We start from the raw sequence: 19,095 nt of genomic DNA, 5'->3' as shown, positions 1-19,095 counted from the left end.
TTGTAATTATGATGTCATATCTCCTGTGCTGATTTTTCTTTTCTCCACACTTTAAGTCCCTGTAATACAGAGGATGATCTTTCTGGAAAGCTACAGTCTTTGTTACAGGATGTCCACGCTGCTTGCATCTCTTTAATTAGGGAAACCAAGACATGAGTATATTTTAGTTTCTATAACTCTTTAATTTGGTAAGGCAGGATATGGTTTTAAAGAGCTCATTACTGAGATTTGCCTAGTTTCATCGTTTCCTACAAAACACCCTATTTGGATGTTTTGATCATCTGATTTTGGACAATTATTAGAACAGCTGCCTATGGATGAGCTCACTGAATGATATATGCTTTGCATTTCAGCAATTTAAATGTTAGTCTTCAGCTGTTGGGTCTTATTTTCAGCACAGCGCACACTGCAACACTCCTGCATTGAAGTAATTCAATATAACTGGCACAAGCTACAAAAGTTAGTGGAATACTGTCAGATCCCAATGCATTCACTATATCCAAGAGACACTGTGACTCATTTTGCAGAGTTGCCTGTGAAATGTGCATTTTTGCCCCTATATTTAAAATTAGTTTAATATTTCAAACAGCTGGAGTTTTGGCCCCTGAATCCCAAATTTCTCCAAATCTCTTAAGCTCCCCCAACTTATTATAAATGTTCAAGTAGGCCAATAGATAGCCAAATTTCGTGCTTCAAAAAAAATGTAGAAGGGAGCTGAAAATAAGGGGTTTTAATTCATGCCTTACCAGAAGAGTTACCAGGATTATTTCATAATGAAATACAGAAAACTCTTAAATGGTTTTAAGAGATTAAATAGCTCAAAAACAGGCTTATGCTTATATTTTTTAAGACCCTGAATGGGGAATGGAAAATTTGGGAAAGTGTTGTCAGTTGGTCTATGAGCTTCGCAGAAGAAATCAGCTGTTCTGACTAATGATAGCCACAAAATATCCAAAGATGTGATGGAAATTTCTTACTGATCCTAGAAAATATTTCAATGATCCTTCTAAGGTGAAAAGCGTTCCTGTGCATAGCCCATATATGGCTGATGTGCTAAGTAAGGCAAATTTATGTCCTCAAGCAAGATGATAAATGCTGCTCAACCTTCTACTCCTTATTGGTTCACAAATGAACGTCACCTGTTGCACCGGGCTCAGTTAAAAAGAAAGATGCTGCATGCGTTTCTAGCCTCTCTAATTCGAATGTGTTTAATCCACATCAGATTCTGGGTTAAAAGTAACTGAGTAGAAATGCAATTAGCCAAATGGCTTTATCAGAAACTAAGGCATTAGCATGCCCAACATGAGATTTTGCAGTACAAAACTACCAGTAATACATTAGTGCCAGAACTAAATCCGCACCATATTCCATTAAGAAATATCCATAGACGTAGCACAAGAAATGTAGCACTGTTGGAATCTGGCGATATGTTCATCTTGGAGACTGAGTACAAGTCAACATTAATTTGATGTAAAAATAATAATAATAATATAACCCTCTAGATATTCACTGAGAATGTGTCAGGAGCTGGCCTGGAGCCCGAAAAACCAAACCCTTGAGCTGAAGAATCGTTTGCAAATACTTATCCTAGTTCTCCCGTCTAGCACTATTCATTCTGATTTTATTTTCTTTCCTGGATATTTATAATTACCACCCATATTTATGTGGGCTTGCTGGCATGAAATGTATCCCGCCAGCCTATTAGCCACATTTCTAGGAATCCAGCACTTCAGCGTTATAAATATATAATTCCCCTCTACAGTAATGTCTGTGATCTCATTTTATGGCTGGAGCAATAATGCCCTGCAAATAAGGCTTCATAATGGGTGCGCTGACACAATCATGAAAATGGTGCTGAGATACAACCCATATTTGTAGAGCAGAAAACTAAAATATCTAAAATCCTTCCTTTAAGTAAAGTGGCCTGAGAGTTTTCCTACCTATTGACTTCTGGATCAAGATCTTTAAAGCTACCACGTTGCTGCTCTCAGCACCGGGTATCGTCAAATCTCACTGAAAAAGCGTCCCTCTGTTTGACATGTAATTCAGCTCCCTTATTTTCTTCTGGATGGTTTGATTCGGTAGAAGGTCCTCCATCAACACACTTGAGACACGTGCAGTTCTTTAAAATCTGTCCAGGTGACAAATCTCAGACCAAAATTCACTATGGTAGAAATGCACTTTTTCACTCCGCAGGAAGGTTTTCTGCTAGCCAAGGGCTGGATGTTTCAGGTGATATAACAAGTCACCAAAACCCCAATGTCAGCAAATGAGCTAGTGGGTACTCAGTGTAACACATGGCCATTGCTGCCAGCTGAGCCTGTGTCTCGTGGTCTCTGATAAACGAGCACCACCACACAAGCCAAAGAAGAGAACAGCTAAGTACGGCACAAACTGGAGGCTGCTTCTTGCACGTCCTCAGGATGCAAAGAATGAGAATGGGAAGGCTGCTAAACTGCGATTTGGGGCATCTGACTTCATTTCTGTCTGAGATACTGAGTAATCAGGGTCGGGTATTTAGGCACCTAGCTCCTGCTGAGACGTCAAACTCTCGGTAGTAATTTCCTGCTACAGAAGATAGTTGCGGTCTACCAGGGTGCTACAATACCAGGAGAGATGGGTCTGTCTAAGTAGGAGGGTTACACTTCCTCAGTATTGACTATAGATATTTTCCCTTTTGTAAAATGATGCTTCTCCTTGGATTTTTGGAGTCAGGTGAGGAATAGGGGAACGAGCAATTTCCCATGACTTCTTAATCAACCATTTCTTCTTTCAACCTACTTTGATTAGTGTGTGCTTTGGCATGCCAATACTTGCACCCTGGGAAATATAAAATCCTGCCATTCAGCTCACGTTATGCTGTCTTCAAGTGGAAAGTAACCAATATGTGCTTGGAGGATCAATATTGACTGTTATCTCATGTCATTTTTTCTTGATATGAATACAATAAAATAAATTATTTATGTTGGGATTGAGCAGGGCTGAGCTAATAATTGAGCATGAATAGTTAATTTCATAAAAGTCTCCTTTTGGTCTCAATTTATGCATAATCTGCTTATAATTTTCTCAGATTTGTTCGTTGTTTAAAAGTATTTGACAATTACTTTCCATGAGTAATCTTTGGTTCACAGACTTCCTATGAAGTGTATGCTATAACTGATGTCCAAATACACGCTCCCCTAGAGTTTTATATAACGCTAATCACTCTAGTATCTAGGTGTTTCAGTAGCTATGAACTATCCTGATAACCTGCGATTTGACCAGCATGATACATGACTTCTGTGTGGGCAAAGATAACAAGGAATCAGGCTTCCCATATAAATACCTCCATTTACAACATCAATAGTTGCATTTCTACAGATAGCCTCTAACATGCATTTGAATTTCCCTTTTCTTCTAACAATTCTACCAAGCGTTGGTCCAGTTCCAGAGTAAGAACTGACCTAATACTGCCTTATAGGAAAATGAGGGTTGAAGGGACCTCAGGAGGTCACATCTAGTCCAACCCCCCTGCTCCAAGCAGGACCAGCCCCAACTATATCATCCCAGTCAGGGCTTTGTCTAGCTGGGTCTTAAAAACCTCCAAGGATGGAGACTGCACCACCTCTCTGGGTAACTTGTTCCAGTGCTTAATCACCCTCCTAGTGAGAAAGTTTTTCCTAATATCCAACCTCAACTTCCCTTGCTGCAGCTTAAGCCCATTGCTCCTTGTCCTGTCATCTTCCCCCACTGAGAACAGTCCAGCTCCATCCTCTTTGCAACCCCCTGGAAGGACTTGAAGGATGCTATTAAATCCCCCTTCAGCCAGAAACCCCATTTGGAAGCATGGCTCATCCATTACGGTGTTTGCAGAAGATAAATGCAAAAGGGAAACAAATGAAACAAAGCAAAGACTCAATGGAAAAGGTCAAAATAGGAAAACATAAAACAAAAATCCAAATCAAATGTCATCAAAATAAAACACCTGATCAACCAAAATGAATTTCTTGCTTTCTAGTTATGTGCTCCATGCATAATTTCCTGTTTTTTTTATTTTGTTCCATATCAGGATGGGAGAAAAAAGTAAAATATGGATATCGCAGGAAATAGAAAATGCCAGGACTGTACAGTTCTCCCAAAAACACCAGGCTCTGCCTAGGTACAAAGTTCTGCTTGTGGAGATATAATTAAAGGATAAGGAAATAAAACAAGTTACAGGCTCTGCAGGTCTGCTCTTAACTGCATGGTAATTGTTGCATTTAACTGTGTAGTTTATATTCTAAGTAGCAGGACTCTTTCAACAGCAAAATCTCCTTACCACTATACTTGATAACACGAATGGTCGAATCTCCCTCCCCAAATCTGGTGATAGGAGTCAGTCGGACTTCGTAGGCTTCTGGCTTGATCAGCTCCGTCAGGTTGTATGTAATTAATTCTCCTTTCTGAATGTTCCCATTCACTGTAATCTCCTGCTCCCACCAACGCTGCTGCCCAGCCTGAAATCAAAGGAACAATGCAAGGATTAAAACTTTTTGCCCAGGCTCCACCCTTTGATCTTGGATCAACACTGCAATGGTAGGCAGAAGTGCTGTGCTGTGACTAGACTTCTTTAACATACAGCTTAGCATGGGCAGTGCCATTTCCTTGATCAGACAGGAACCCACAATCCTTCCTATGCAGCTTCCATGAATGTATACATGAAAGCCATTTGTACAATGAATGTATACCGTGCTGCAAATCCTAAGAACCAATGGTTCCTACTGTCTGTAATCTGGGGTTGAACGTTTTAACGTGCATTGGGAAGACCTAAATTAAGCAGCCCAGGCTAGATTTTAAAAGGCATTTAGGCACCTAAACTTTCACATATGTACTCAAGAGCATTAGACAATCTCTCTAGGCACCTCTCAGGGTCTGTAAGTGTTTAGCGCTTTTGAAAATCTGGTCATAGGTTTTAAATCCAGCTGAGAGAACGAATTAGTTTGGTAGACAACTGTCGGTCATCTGGATCATGGTGTAGACATAAGAGGTCTAGTCAGGTGCCTGATGAATATGCTTGTATGGAGTCTCGCGACCATCGCACCAAGACCTTCAATGCATACACCTAGGCAAGAGTATGGAGGAGCGGAGGCTGCCCTAGACCTACCATCTCCACTTCAGCCCACTGAGACACAATCCAAAGGCCAGACCGCGTCCAGACATTCAGGGCCTCGATGGCTGTAGCTTCTGCTGGAGCAGCAGATTAGAACTGCTGGCGACTGCCCAACACTGCAGCAAGGGCACGTTTCTGTTAGGGTGATGGCCCTTGGCCTTTGGGTACCCACAAGGCAATGGGGGCTAGGGTTTTGAGGCACCCTATACTCCCTTTACTCTGGAGGTTGCAACGTTGTGGTGTTTTATATGAACTACCCCACCACGAGCAGCCCCACCATGTTGCCACCAGGCCCTCCATTTGGATGCAGCTTACGGTCATACCCAGCATCTCACTTAGGTTGATGAATGTATTAAATGCAGCTTCTTTTAGAGCCTGGCCACTCAGCTGATATACACAGAGGTCCTATATCTGTAGGGCCCATTGGCTTGCAATGGCCTTTCCAAGTGTGGCTGTTGTGCACACACAGACCTTTTCCATGGCCATGTAAAAAGATGCCCTTCTGCCAGGTTGCCCAACTTCTTCTGTGAATTTAGAGCCTAGAGTTGCTAACCCTCCCGGACTGGCCAGGGGTCTACCAGAATTGGCATTGATCTCCTGGTGACTATTGAAAACAGTCCGGGAGATTGCTACCGTGAATGGGTTGAACAGTAATTAATGACATTACGTTATGCTGGGGAAAAAAAATAAATTTCCCGGAATAGCTTCAGTCATAGTTGGCAACCCTATTAGAGCCGTATCACGTGGCTGGGTGCGATGGCAAAATTAAGTGCTTTCAGAGCGGACATTGCTGCGGCAGAGCGAGCTTGGGCTCTTTTCCTCCTTGTCAACAGAACTGTTCACTCAGCTCCAATCAGTTACACTTCTTCATCCCTATTAAAGGCAATGAGGTTGCACATATGTCACTTGGGGCATAATTTGAAGATAATGAGAATGTACAGGAGTAACGGAGAAGGCGCTTTGGCTCCCAGGCTTTTACCACTTTTGTTGATGAGCGAGAAGGAAATAACCAGTCATTAACAGCCCCGGTGCACAATTATTAACAGCTCAAGTAGCCTCAAAGATGGATGGCTTGAAAAGAACAATGAAAAGTCAATACGAAGCAAACAAGGAGCCTGTTTTATTAAAAAATAGGGTATAAAGGTATTTTTACATCTTGGAGGCTGTGCAGTATTTTCAACAGCTAAATCAATAAACTTTGTTTTATTCTAGCACTTGACCAAGAAATGAAAAAAAATCTAATTAGAAAGAAAGTGTCACATGAAGTGAGAGGTACATTGTCTCCTCCACACTTCAAATGGTTTATGAATGGCCAGGGATACTCAAAACATAGGCACTTTGGGCAGCACAGTTACTTAACGTTTCAACCGTACCTGAAGATACATTGGCTTATTACCGGCACGTTGTCCAGGACACAAAGGAAGCAAACTCATTAAATATTTACCACACATCCCAAGGGAACTCAGTAGGTGTTAAAATGCGATGTTCTCCACAACTGATTATACAGGCCTGCTGCATTGATGACATTATTTATTACAATCTCCTTAATACAGAGCTTCATGTCTATTAAAAAGCAGCAACAAAAAAACCTCCCTGTTTCTCTGGATCTTTAATTTGAAGCTGTGATAGATGTAAACACTTAGTTATTTGGGGAAATTACCCGCTAAACGAGTCACCTTTAACCCCAGGGAAGGAGCTGCATACCGATATTGAAAGTGATTGCTGGGAAGTCTGAATTTGCATGAAGGGCAAAGAAATGAGGGCTGTTGTGTTAATGAACCCATCACACACACACACACACGCGCGCGCGCTCCTCAGATCAAAATGAGGTGAAGAAAGAAATGGAAAACCATAAAGATCAATCCAAAACAAGGGGGATTTTTTAAAAACAAAATTCTAGTTCCCAGCCTCTTTTGCTCTCATTGAAATCAATGGGCTTTTCAGCATAAGTTTTGATGGGAATGATATATGGGTTTTTTTATTTTATTTTTTTGAGGGGGATATATTTGTATTTTTTTATTTTATTTTTTTTAAGTCCTAAGGTTTTGATTCTGTACATGCTTATTGTATGCATCACAATACTTATGTGAACAGCCCAATTCCTTCAGGGGACCGATGCTTGTGATTTACGTTACACACAGGTGAAAGGCTGGGAAACAAAATTAGGTTGCTGGCGTTCAGTTAAGAAAGACCTGCAGTGGAAAGAAGTATTAGATCTTCTAAAACAGAAGTCGTCGGAACAACAAGCCGTATTGCCTCCTGACACCACCGGAAGAGGCAGGAGTGTTGTTGCTTATTGCAAAGAGTTAATGTACGGGGCACGGAGCTCGGCTCTTCCAAACTGGTCCTCACACTGAAAAGCTCTCTACTGAAAAGAGGCAGACAAGGTTTTTTGGGTAGATGTGATATCTTGTGTTAGACCAATAGTGAAAGATCTCACCTAATAATAATGATAATAATGCTACTATGACTACAACTGACAAGGTTTTTTGGGTAGATGTGATATCTTTTATTAGACCAGTAATGAAAGCTCTCACCTAATAATAACAATACTAATGCTACTATTACTACTACTGATAATATACATAAAGAGAGATATCACATCTGCCCAAAGAACCTTGTCTGCCTCTGTCCTTAGAGCAACACAGTTACAACCAACAACCCTCTACTGAAAAGGTATCTTTAAAATGAAACGTGCACAAGACTGCTGCAGAGAAAGATTATTTATGGCATGGCAGTACCTAGAAGTCCATTAATATACAATCTGTTCATTCCCCGGGTCTATCAGAAGAAACAAGAAATTGAAGTGCTGTGCAACAGCGAAGCAGTGATTTTTGTAGCAGTTTTTTACAAATAGCTATAGAAGAGATGCCGGTTACAAAGTGAGGTCTTGAAGAGACATAGCCTAATTATTCCCTTGCTGTCCCTGGATCCAATATGTTATTTCTGAATGCGAAATACTCTTTAATGTATTGGATAGTCCAGCAGAGGCAAACTGAAATTAGCTGTCATGAGGAAACATCTCTCTCTGCCTGTCTTGCTCCTCCTGCATAAGTGTATTTAAATGAAACATGGTGTCACTGCTATGTGTTTGCAATTAGCTTCACTATCCTGCCACCAGATTAACACCGCAACTAAGAGTTTTCCAAAGTGGACAGAGCTGTTTTGAACCGCTGGCGATAGGTCAGAATAAATCCCTGCAATTTTTTGAGACTGTATGAGAAACATTAACACCCGCCCCCACATCACACTCTCAACTTTGAGGCATCAGAACGGTGCAAAAAGGAGTGGCAAGGACACTATAGCTGGGACAAGTACATACTGCAGTTCATCAAGTCAGACAGTCCTAAAAATGTAGCAACCCCTCAAGGTTTATGTTGTGGGTTTAAAGCTTACTATAAAAGCATTCGGGTATGCATGCTGCAGCTAATATATCCTTCCTGGGATGCCTCTTGAAACCTCCTTATACAGGAGAGAATGACTAGTTCACTCACTGCAGCATCTTGCTTCTAAACTATGCAGGGCTATGAGAAATGTCCGACCGGCGGGGTGACGGGATGACACGTCCCAACAGACCGCATGGGTGTTCCCTACGCACCTGGCTCGGCACACCGGAGAAACACCGTACTGCCATGCAAACTGGAGACCTTCTTTAAACAAGTGTCAGGGAGAGATCTGTGGCCAGAAGTCCGTGTTAGAGGCTGGAGACTTGGATGTGTGCAGGGTGGAGCAGCTACACTGTACCTTGAGCTCATGGCTCATTTTGAGGGGCAAAGGATTTGTACCAAAGCATATGGGACTGAATTGGACCTTAGAGTTCCTATAGGCTCATGCACGCTGGTCAGGAAGCGGTGCAGATGGAGCCGAGCAAGTCAGCAACCGTTCCAGTTAAAATAAAGCAGAAGAGGAAGCTGAGGTTACAAGGGAAGAGATTCTGGAGGCAAACACCTTGTCCCTGACAGACATTTCTCAGCATCCCCAGCCACCATCTAGCACGGCCCAACTTGGCCTGCGAACTGGAGCGGCAGGACCACCGGACATCACTGGGTGGGGAATAATGACATATTATTACATATTACTATAGAGGGATGCTATCCTGCTGGGGTCTGATCCTGCATAGATCAATATGAAGCCTCTGAACAGCCCCATGTTTGAGTGCTTAGCAGTTTTCAGGCCCAAGCCCTATGTCAGAAGCAAGCAGGGGACATCAGCCCTTTGCTTTCAGGAATGCAGAAACTACCAAAATTAGAAGATGTAATACTAATCAAATGTAATGCTAATCAAATGTCTAGCCCTTCATCATGCAAATGCAATCCATGTTACCTTGATCACATGAACAGCTAGGAGGGAAATTTTCAAACTGGGAAGTATCTGGTAAATGCCAACTCTTAGATGCTGCACAACTACTGAGAACCAATGGAAAAAGCTATGAAAACCAAGGCACTGGGTGTTTAATAGACACTCAGATGAGTATCTCTTTCCCTAGTGCAGGCAGGCATAACTATAAATACAGCACAGATATCTTCAATTCCAGAAAGCCTGCCAGTATTATTTTAACATCATATGCCTAACCAAGGAAATATCTGCATATGCAGGGGCGGGCAATTATTTTGGGTATTGAGTATTGGCAAGCCATCAAGGGCCACATGACAGGCAGACTGGGGCAGATAAATATGAATTTTCTAAATTTTTTAGGAGCCCCGGGACCTGGACAGGATGGCCTGGCAGGCTGCATCCGGCCCACGGGCCACATTTTGCCTGTCCCTGCATTAGAGTTTCTCCCATTCAGAAAATTGTTGTGTCTGCTGTTTTCATCGAAAATTAATAAGCCTATTAGGTCACACGTGCTTCCCCTACTCATGCCTCAAACAAACTTCTACCTCAAAGTAGCCTCTCCACCCTGCACACATCCAAGTCTCCATGTAGTGAAGTTTCAGGCTAAAGTCCAAGCTACACAGGGAACAAGCTGCTTGGTATGGCTTTGTGGGTGGGGAGGACAAGGCATCAGGAGACATTACTGTACAGTTAGGGCTGCCAGGCTCTGAAATGGGCTCCCAGTGGAGGTGGTGCTCTCTCCTACCCTGGGGGTCTTCAAGAGGAGGCTGGACAGATATTTGGCTGGGGCGATACGACTCTGTTCCTGCCTGGGGCAGGGGGTCGGGCCTGATGATCTGTTTAGGTCCCTTCCGACCCTAAGCACTATGATACTAAGAAAAGACTACATACCACTCCAGTTTTCAACACCAATTAAAGCCGTGGTAAATTCTGGGCTAGTTGAAATACAGCATAGATGATTCAGTAGGGTGGGAAAACAGTAGAAACAAATGCAAAGGACGTGAGGACCTTTAATATTAACCGAATAATGCATAGTACCATCGGAGTTGTCAGGGAACCTTACATAGTTATGAACGGACCTTATCTCAACTAGCCTGTGCTGTCCTTGAGAGCTAAGCAACACATGGTGGAGACATGATGTTAAGGATTATTCCAAGATTCAGGATTATATTTGCAAAATAGTGCATCTTACTCCTGAAAATGAATAGATGGATAGATGCTTTTACACTCGGCTTAGAGTTTAGGTCAGTGTAAACTATAGGCTGCATCCATGTACAAAACGGTGTGTTAACTTGAACGGGGGGAAATCTTTTGGTTGACGTATTCAACAGGGTTGAAACGTTCTGTGGTTTTGCTTCAGCGTTGCCAATTTGTTTGATACAGCAAGCATTAAGTATGATACAGTTTGTAGTTATATGATTACATACTGCTCCAAAAGTATAATTAAACATCATCCCCCATTTTTCTTCTTAGCCTAAAGAGAAATGAATAGAATCTCTTACTATGTGCTAGTCTCTGCAACTTAGAAATTGTGCATAGAAGTAGTCTGTTGTGCCACCTACAACCCAAAATCTCTGGTTCAGAAGCGATGTTGACATTTGGAAATATTTGCCAATTTAGAAAGAAAATAATTATCTTCTTTAAACAGAATTTCTTTGGTAAAAAAACTGGTTTGGGAAATTTTTGCTTTCAAAATTTCATTTTGAAATCTGATGTTGAAACTTCTTTTCTTTTTTCATTATCAGTTAAGATTAAGTTCTGATATCCCCATAGCTATTCTCTACTACTGCTGACATGTCAGACATCTGACAAAACAGTTAAAATATTGTCACTGCTATTTTTATTTTATTTGTTTTACATTGTGAATGGCAGGTGCTAATTAGTTCTGATAAAAACATCTAAACTTATCTTCCTAGCTGAGAGGGTCTCCTGTTTGTGCTGCAATGAAAAACAGTTTTATAAAACCATCAAACATAAAAACAGGCACCTGTCAACCTAACGTGCTTCACTCATTACACAACATACAATATTCACCATGGAGAAAGCAGGGCTCCAACTGACAAAACTTCATTACAGTTTTTAATTACTTCAGATTCTTCCCAAACACATAACAGTCAATATTGCTAGCATGGAGGCCACATGCCCTGCAGAATGCAGATCATCATCAAATGAGTATATTGTGATGACTTTAAATTGAAAGAGACAAGGCAGCAGAGCTAATGCAGTTCAGAAAGACAGAGGGCACAAAACTGATTTTCCTGCAGACTCATGATTATTTACAAGTTCAGATCTAAGACCCATATTCATTGCATTTGGCCTACACTGTGATATTATAAAGTTAAGTAAAGCAGTGGCAATGTTTTTTAACGGAAGCAGTTGAGACCCAGTGGGTGCGTCTACACATGCAACTAGTGTGCCTCAATAAACTCTGACAGTTCACGCCGGGGTCAGCTGTTCCCGAGAGCAATGCCTTTACGTGCTCCTGGGACTGCAGCAGTTTGAGCTGGGGTGGAGCAACCCTGGGCTGACAGCAGGCTTAGGGGGTCAGCCCTGCACTCCGGGACCACATCCAGATGAGCGTAGCTGTGCGGTATGTGGCACTGCAGACCCATCTGTGGCACCACACACTGCACATTCAGACATTCCCTACACTACCACCTTGCAGAGTGTGTGTGTGTGGGTTGACCCTGGGAGATGCTGGGGTCAAAAAAACCTGTGCAGAAAAAAGCAGGGTGATACACGTGGCAGCAATGCATGCCACCCAAAACCGGAGCCTGGCCAGCCGCTGGAGCCACACTTTGGCAGCCAGCCAGGCTCCCAGCTTCGGAAGTGCTGTGGCTGCAACTTCCCTGGCCCCCAGGATCCCAGGTAAGGATGCTGGGCGAGCAGAGTTGCTGGCTCCACCCTGTCCTACACTATGGGGGGTAACCTGCCATGCACCAGAGGATGTGTGGCATAGGCATTCCCCAGGGACAAGGAGCAGCAGCACAAGGTGTTTGCTTCTTGTCCCCAGGGAAACAAACATCTGCGTTCATGTGGACATGGTCTGGGTGGTGATGTCAGGCAGCAGAAGGGCTGGCTGGGGCATGAGAGTGCCCAACATGCAGAACTGGAAGACTGATCCCCGAGCCTGCTGCCAGCCTGGGGCTGCTCCGCATGGCTCAAAGTCCTGTGGTCCCAGTCACCATCTACACATGCTTTCTGAACAGTAAATGACTCCTCTGTAAGTGTACCAGTGGAGTGTAACAGTACTATCTTACAGTGGAGTTTAATTAATTTACTGTGCCCTAATGCTGGCGCACATGTAGACGGTGATGCTTTACTGCAGAGTTAATTAGTGAACTCTGCAGTAAACTGCATGTGTAGATGCACCCAGTCACAACTATCACAAATGGAAGAGGCAACCCTATGCCTTTATTTCCATGGCAACGATTTGTTTTTCTCTCTGTCCTGGTAAAACCTTTTTGACTTATATCAAATTAACACAGACACAAACATTACAAATATAAGAAGATTAATACATCTGCTTATCCCTCCAAAATGATCCACTTTTGATTGAAGGTCATTTAATGTCTTTCAATTCTGAATTTGGCAGTTAGCTAAAGCCATGATTAAGATGCTGGTTTGTGGATCGGTGAATGTTTGATAATTTAGAACAAAAAACCCATTCATGTCAGGCATTTATATTGGGATTTGACATGGGTATCTCTACCCACATTTCATAAATGTGCTGGTTGTGTGTAAAAACTTGGAGTACGGCTATATCAACACAAGGGATACTATGATAGGAGAGGGTTTTTTTTAGAGAAATAATCAGCTCACAGAGTATGTGGATTCAAGTATCTGATATCTCCATGATGGGGTTCAAAGGAAACATGACCTTTGTGTGGGAAGGAGCCTGGTAATCCCATGGTTTCTGCTGGGTACCTGTAGGGATCAGGAAGATGTTTGCTGTTTATGAATGCTTTATTTGGCCACAACCAGAAGAGAGAGTTGTGCTATAGGCCACTGATGCTCCTACTACTCAGAAACCTCTAGGGTGAAGTTATACATTACACACAGACCACACTAGATCAGTGGAAAGGTAAGTGGTGGTAAAGTTAGAATGTGCTTTGAGCAATCTCATCTTAAGGGGTAATATTATTTCCTGCCTGCAAAACTCCGACCTGCTACTAAAGCAGGCACAGGCCAACTCCAGCCTGTGGGACTGATTAGGCTCATGGCATACTCCATTTCCCAGAAGCCCCTGCCCACATCACTGCAGCTGGTATCCATGGAGACCCCAGAAGCAGCAGGGCCATGATAGTGTGGGACCAGGGTTTCCATGGAGACCAGTCCCAGCAGCGCTGGCAGGGTGTATAGGTGGGCGAGTCGCTGCTCCAGGGCTGGGATCTTGCAGCGGTGATAGTGTGGTCTGAAGCCGGAGCAGAGCTGCGATCCACTACTTGCACACCTCAGGCAGGGGTGTGCAGGTAGATCATGGCCCTGCCTGGGCTCCAGACCATGCTGTCACTGCTGCAAGACCCCAGTCCCAGCCCTAGAGCAGCTCCCTGCACAGCTGCTCACCCTGCCATTGCTGCTGGGGCCGTCTCCATGGAAACCGTGGCCCTGCATGGTCACACTACTGCCACTGCTAGGGTTTCTATGGAAACTAGCCATAGTAACGTAGGCAAAGGCTGCTGGGAAATGGAATCTGGCTGCCAGCTGGATCCGCCATTTTGCCCACCCTGGCACTAGAGGGCTGGCAAGCAGGGGAGTGGCTAGGAGCCTGAACATATGGGCTATATCTCTGTTTTAGGTGAGTTGTTGGGAGCAGAACATCCTGGGATGCTGGAGAAATAGAAGTCAGTCATATTATTTACATGGAGCAGACTGAAGTTACTCTAATATGAACTAGGTAGCACAGCCCAGAGTTAACTCATGCCTGAAGTGGCATAACTTTGAGATACTCAGGGGGCACTTAGCATGAGGTAATGAGCTTTAACATGTGGACACTCATATTTTAAGTGGCCTTAGTATGGTCTAAGTATACCTTCTTCCTAAGGCACCTGGCTGGCGAATCCTGCTTTGGGTCTAACCAATTGCAAGATTTAGAGGTCAGGAAGGATTTATGGTCCTGGGTTATGCTGGCAAGGACTGTGCAGGAGTGGTGATAGGAGGCTATTTTTTCCTTTTTCTGAAGCACAGGCTATGCTCCTCTTCCCAGGATAACCTGAGCATATATTAACTTAACATACTCCCTGCAATTGCCTCCCCTTCCTCTTCACCTCTAGATTTTGTGCAGCCGGGATGGGTGAGACAGCTCCAAGTGGACAAACTTGGAGCTTGTTCTGGACAAACCAGAACAATGACCCATGAATGCAGGAGTTTTGGCTCAGTTCAGGCCTACTTCAATCATACGTTCCTGTATATGAAACACAATGCTTTCTGGGTTTCCAACTTGTAAATATGACTACTACCTACATGTATTTCTATTCCTTAGAAATATTCCAGAAGTTTTACAGTTTTCTAGAACAGAGTTTATTTTTTGTGCTGACCTTTGGAATGGAAAGAATACTTACAGAAAGCACATTTTTTTTCCTGATGAATATTCACCTAAAAATATAGGTTGAGGGTGGCCAAACCTGTTCAGGAATTTATGCCAAAACTGGCAAACTTGTCGGCCAAAAATAAAATAAAAAACAAGTTTCATTTTTACATGTTCTGAAAGTGTTCTGCTTCAGAATAGCATAGCATTTGGGAAGTGGTCAACCTGTTTAACATTTAGTTCAATGAAATGTCTTAGTTTACCCAAAATGATCTGGGGGGGTCTTACTTTTCGGCTGCACTGAAAAAGCAAACAAAAATATTTCAGGTTAATTCAAAACAATTTTTAACCACTATTTTCCCTACAGCCACTGAAACAAGAAAAGAAAACAACGGTTTGCACTGCTCTACTTACTTGATACACCTCATCATTTGGGGTAAATGTTTCAAAAACCTGTAAGCCACATAGAAGCTTAAATGCAATGAACAGCAAAGACATGACTACATGAAGGCATTATACACAGACATATGTTGTGAGACTGACTGCAGTCACTGAGCTGCCTGGGAAATTGTCAGTGTCACCAGTATAAACAGGCCTGTTAATTAACAGTACAAGCCTTGACATGAATAGCTTATTATCCAGGCTACTCATTTGTACCGTCACGTTCACTCAAGGAGGGCAAGCACCAAAATCCAGAATGAAAACCAATGGCAAACTCTCATGGCAAATTTTAGCCATAGGCAACCGTCATTCCTGTGAATCATGGTGTATGGGTAAGAAGTCTAGTCACCAAGACCTTTGATGCATACACGTAGGCAAGAGGATGGAGGAGTGGAGGCTAAACAAGACCTTCCATGCCCACTTTAGACCACTGAGACAGAGAAAGGCAACCCAAGTAAGGTGCAGGGCCCAGGGCAAATCAATCTGTGCAGGGCCCTGACCCTGGACATGAGGAAGCCAGCGGTGGATTCAGCAGCGGGGGGTGGGGGGGAGGAAGGATGCCAAGTGGCCAGATGTGAAGCCAGTGGCAGTGCAGAATCACCGTGGCTGCTCTGCCCATGTCCGTGGGGCCCCCAAAGTGTGGGGCCCAGGTTGGTCACCCCGATTCACCCCCCCGCCCTTGGGACAGCCCTGGAGACAGAATCCAGACATTCAGTGCCTCAATGGTTGTAGCTTTTAGAATATTATAGAATTATACAGTGTGTCTACTATGTGCTTTGCAAGACAGTTGAGTCCCATATACCCTGTTCTGTTGTCCCCTGCAATGCATGATAGAGCTCATCTACCTGCAGATGAAATACACTGATGAATACACTAAATTACATTACGTGCAAATTTCCTTTAATGCTGGAAAGTATGATTGAGAACGGAGCATCACAAAGCCTGAACAAAACCAAAAACATTCAATGCCTGTGAACTCCAAAAGAGAGATAACCATCTAACACAGCTGGATGGATAGGCAGTGATTTTATAGCACAATATGTTAATCTCCTATAAGTGGTTTAGGAGCCTAGGCCCAATCTTCAGAAGCACCAAGGTGCTTAAGGGGATATCAGATATAAGATATAGGTTCATAATTCAGTCTGGGTCAAGCATGGGTGACTCTGGGTGCCACCTGACTCTGGGGGGGCACCAGCTATTGGTCACTGACCAGTAAGGGGAGGGGAGTCCCCCAGTGGCCAATCTCCGACCCTGGAAGTGCCGGCAGCAAAACTGGAAGTGCCGCTAGCACTCCCCACTCCTGGCTGGCGAGGGGTAATCTTGGGGGTGGGGGCATGTGCCCCCCCTACACATCACCATAAGCTTTGGAATTAACAGTCACGATCACTGAAGGATTGGTGTGCTCCCTTCCTATCTCTCTGTTGACCATGGTCCGGGATGGGATTTAAGACCCCTGGTCTCAGTGCTTCCTTGGTGCCTGGCTTCAGGGGGTTCCCTGCTCAGCATCCTGATATTCTGGATTATGCTTTGAGGACACAGGAAAGTCTCCCCTGAGGTTCTCAGTTCCACGCTGGGGCAGGTACCTAAGAGCATAGGTGTTGCAAAGATCACAACAGCAGCTCCTTTCTGGATCTGGGCCCCAGGCCCTTTTGAACATTCTTCCTTATCTTCCTTTGCAGAGCTTGACTTTCTGTGGGAGGAGCTCTGTAACTGATTCAGGTGCTTCTGAGCACTTTACCCATAACCACCTACTGACATGCCTCCCCAGACAGGTAGGACAACTCATTTTTAAAGCACTGAGGCTAAGCATCATGTGTAGCCCCTCTACGATACATTTAGGCTTTTGCCACTGAGGTCCCACAATAGGTATAGGGAGCTACGCATGTGGATCTCCATGCCTGGAAAGCTTAGAGGCCTGAAGAAGGAGATTAGCTCCACATTTTTATAACTCATATAAAGTTGGGACCTGTTTTTTCAAACAGTTTTAGGGGGAGTTGTTTTAGTTCACCCAAGGCTGTCTTCCCAGCTTGGAGACAGGTGATATGCATTTACAGAACTCTGTTTCACCCTGGATGGCAAGGTGAGACACTTTATAAACTGGTTAGGGGGGATCAGCAGGTGCTGGGGGAGTCCCTGTTCCCCCGAGCGCCGCAAGGAGTGACCAGGAACAATGGTCACAAGCTGGCGGAGGGAAGGTTTAAGTTGGACATTAGGAGGTGCTACTTCACAGTCAGGGTGGCTAGGGTCTGGAACCAGCTTCCAAGTGAGGTGGTGCAGGCTCCCACCCTGGGGGGTTTTAAGAGGAGGTTGGATGACCACCTTACTGGGGTCATTTGACCCCAGTGCTCTTTGTGTCATGGCAGGGGGGCGGGCCTGAGGATCTGCTCAGGTCCCTTCCGACCCTAGAAACTATGAAACTATCATGTAAACTGCAGAGCTTTGAGAAGAAATTCATTCGTTCTCTGGGCATTTATTATTGTTACCTGGTATCTAACCTACAGTTAACTTTATACAACATACTAAAGTGTTAATATTCCAAATTAGGGAAGGCATTAGATTGACATTTTAGTCATGTTAATGTTTAAAGTTTAGCAATCTCAGTTCACTGGTGTAAAATAGAAAGGGCATAGCAGCTTCCTGGCATGAGTGAAAAGGCACTGTGAAAAAAAACTGGCATGTGCTGAAATGTTCTGCCATGTGATAAAAATACCTTTTCACTGCTGCCGATGAAAGGGTATTACCAGCTTATAGTCTGACTGTTTGTTGAGAAATAAACTGGTACTATATCCTGTAAAATGTTTCAGCATATAGATTTTTTGAGAAACCAATTCAATGAAGCAATGAAATATTGATTGTTTTATATGCAGTTATGTGTATGAAGAATAAATGACTCCTTAATTCATTATACTTGGTCCACTGATTGCAACCACAAATTTCTGCATCAAGTCAAAGAGGCAGGCAAGCATATCTTCAGTTAATGACAACTGAGTTAAAATGCAAATGAATGTATTGTTTCACAATGACAGTGTCTTTGACATTCTTTAAATCCATTAACTTAGAAGCTATAATAATAATAGTAATAAAATCGAAACTTGCCCATTCCATTTTGATTTCTTCATAAAAAAATTAAGTGATGTTTTTTGAAAAATATTTCTGATTTGAATGCATGCTCAAGACAAAGTTCCTTCATACTGTTTAAGTTTAATCATCTTTTTTTGTTTATGAAGCAGCTGTTACATTTCATTTATATCTTTGCTCTGTATTGTAATTACAGTTGCTTTACTTTAAACAAAGCTGGCCAGGTTACAGAGCTAGGATATTCCCCATATGTAGTCCAAAGCGATGGGAGTGAAATGTTCCTATCTGACAAGTTCCAGTTATTCAGAGGAACAGAACAAAACCAGAACTTTAGTCCAAGCTACTCTATGATTTTGATTTGTTTGGTTTTTCAGTATGTATCATCTAATATCATGCTTTGCAACGTTTCTGTTACAAATTGTTTTCACATCCAAACCCTGGAACTGTTATCACCTTGGATATGGTATGAATACTAAATTTACTTCTTGATCCGAGTTGGTTTTCACAAGAATGATGGCTAGAAAATGGTATTTAGAAATTTGCTTTTAGGGATTGGCTTCTAGGTTAACTGATTACTAAAAGCCTG

At 43.1% G+C, this 19,095-nt stretch overlaps 1 protein-coding gene across 1 annotated transcript in view; it reads right to left on the bottom strand.

Annotated features, from left to right (window-relative positions):
• Positions 1–19,095, bottom strand: part of MDGA2 (MAM domain containing glycosylphosphatidylinositol anchor 2) — a 557,209-nt gene that overhangs the window by 55,160 nt on the left and 482,954 nt on the right. Inside the window, exon 10 of the mRNA XM_019519874.1 lies at positions 4,298–4,475. Within this exon, the coding sequence (XP_019375419.1) occupies positions 4,298–4,475 (178 nt within the window). The remainder of the gene's footprint in view (positions 1–4,297; positions 4,476–19,095) is intronic.

This window comes from Gavialis gangeticus, unplaced genomic scaffold (assembly GCF_001723915.1).
Source record: "Gavialis gangeticus isolate Ggan-Ray unplaced genomic scaffold, GavGan_comp1, whole genome shotgun sequence".
Taxonomy (NCBI): domain Eukaryota; kingdom Metazoa; phylum Chordata; order Crocodylia; family Gavialidae; genus Gavialis; species Gavialis gangeticus.
This window is presented reverse-complemented; position numbering and strand designations above follow the sequence as displayed.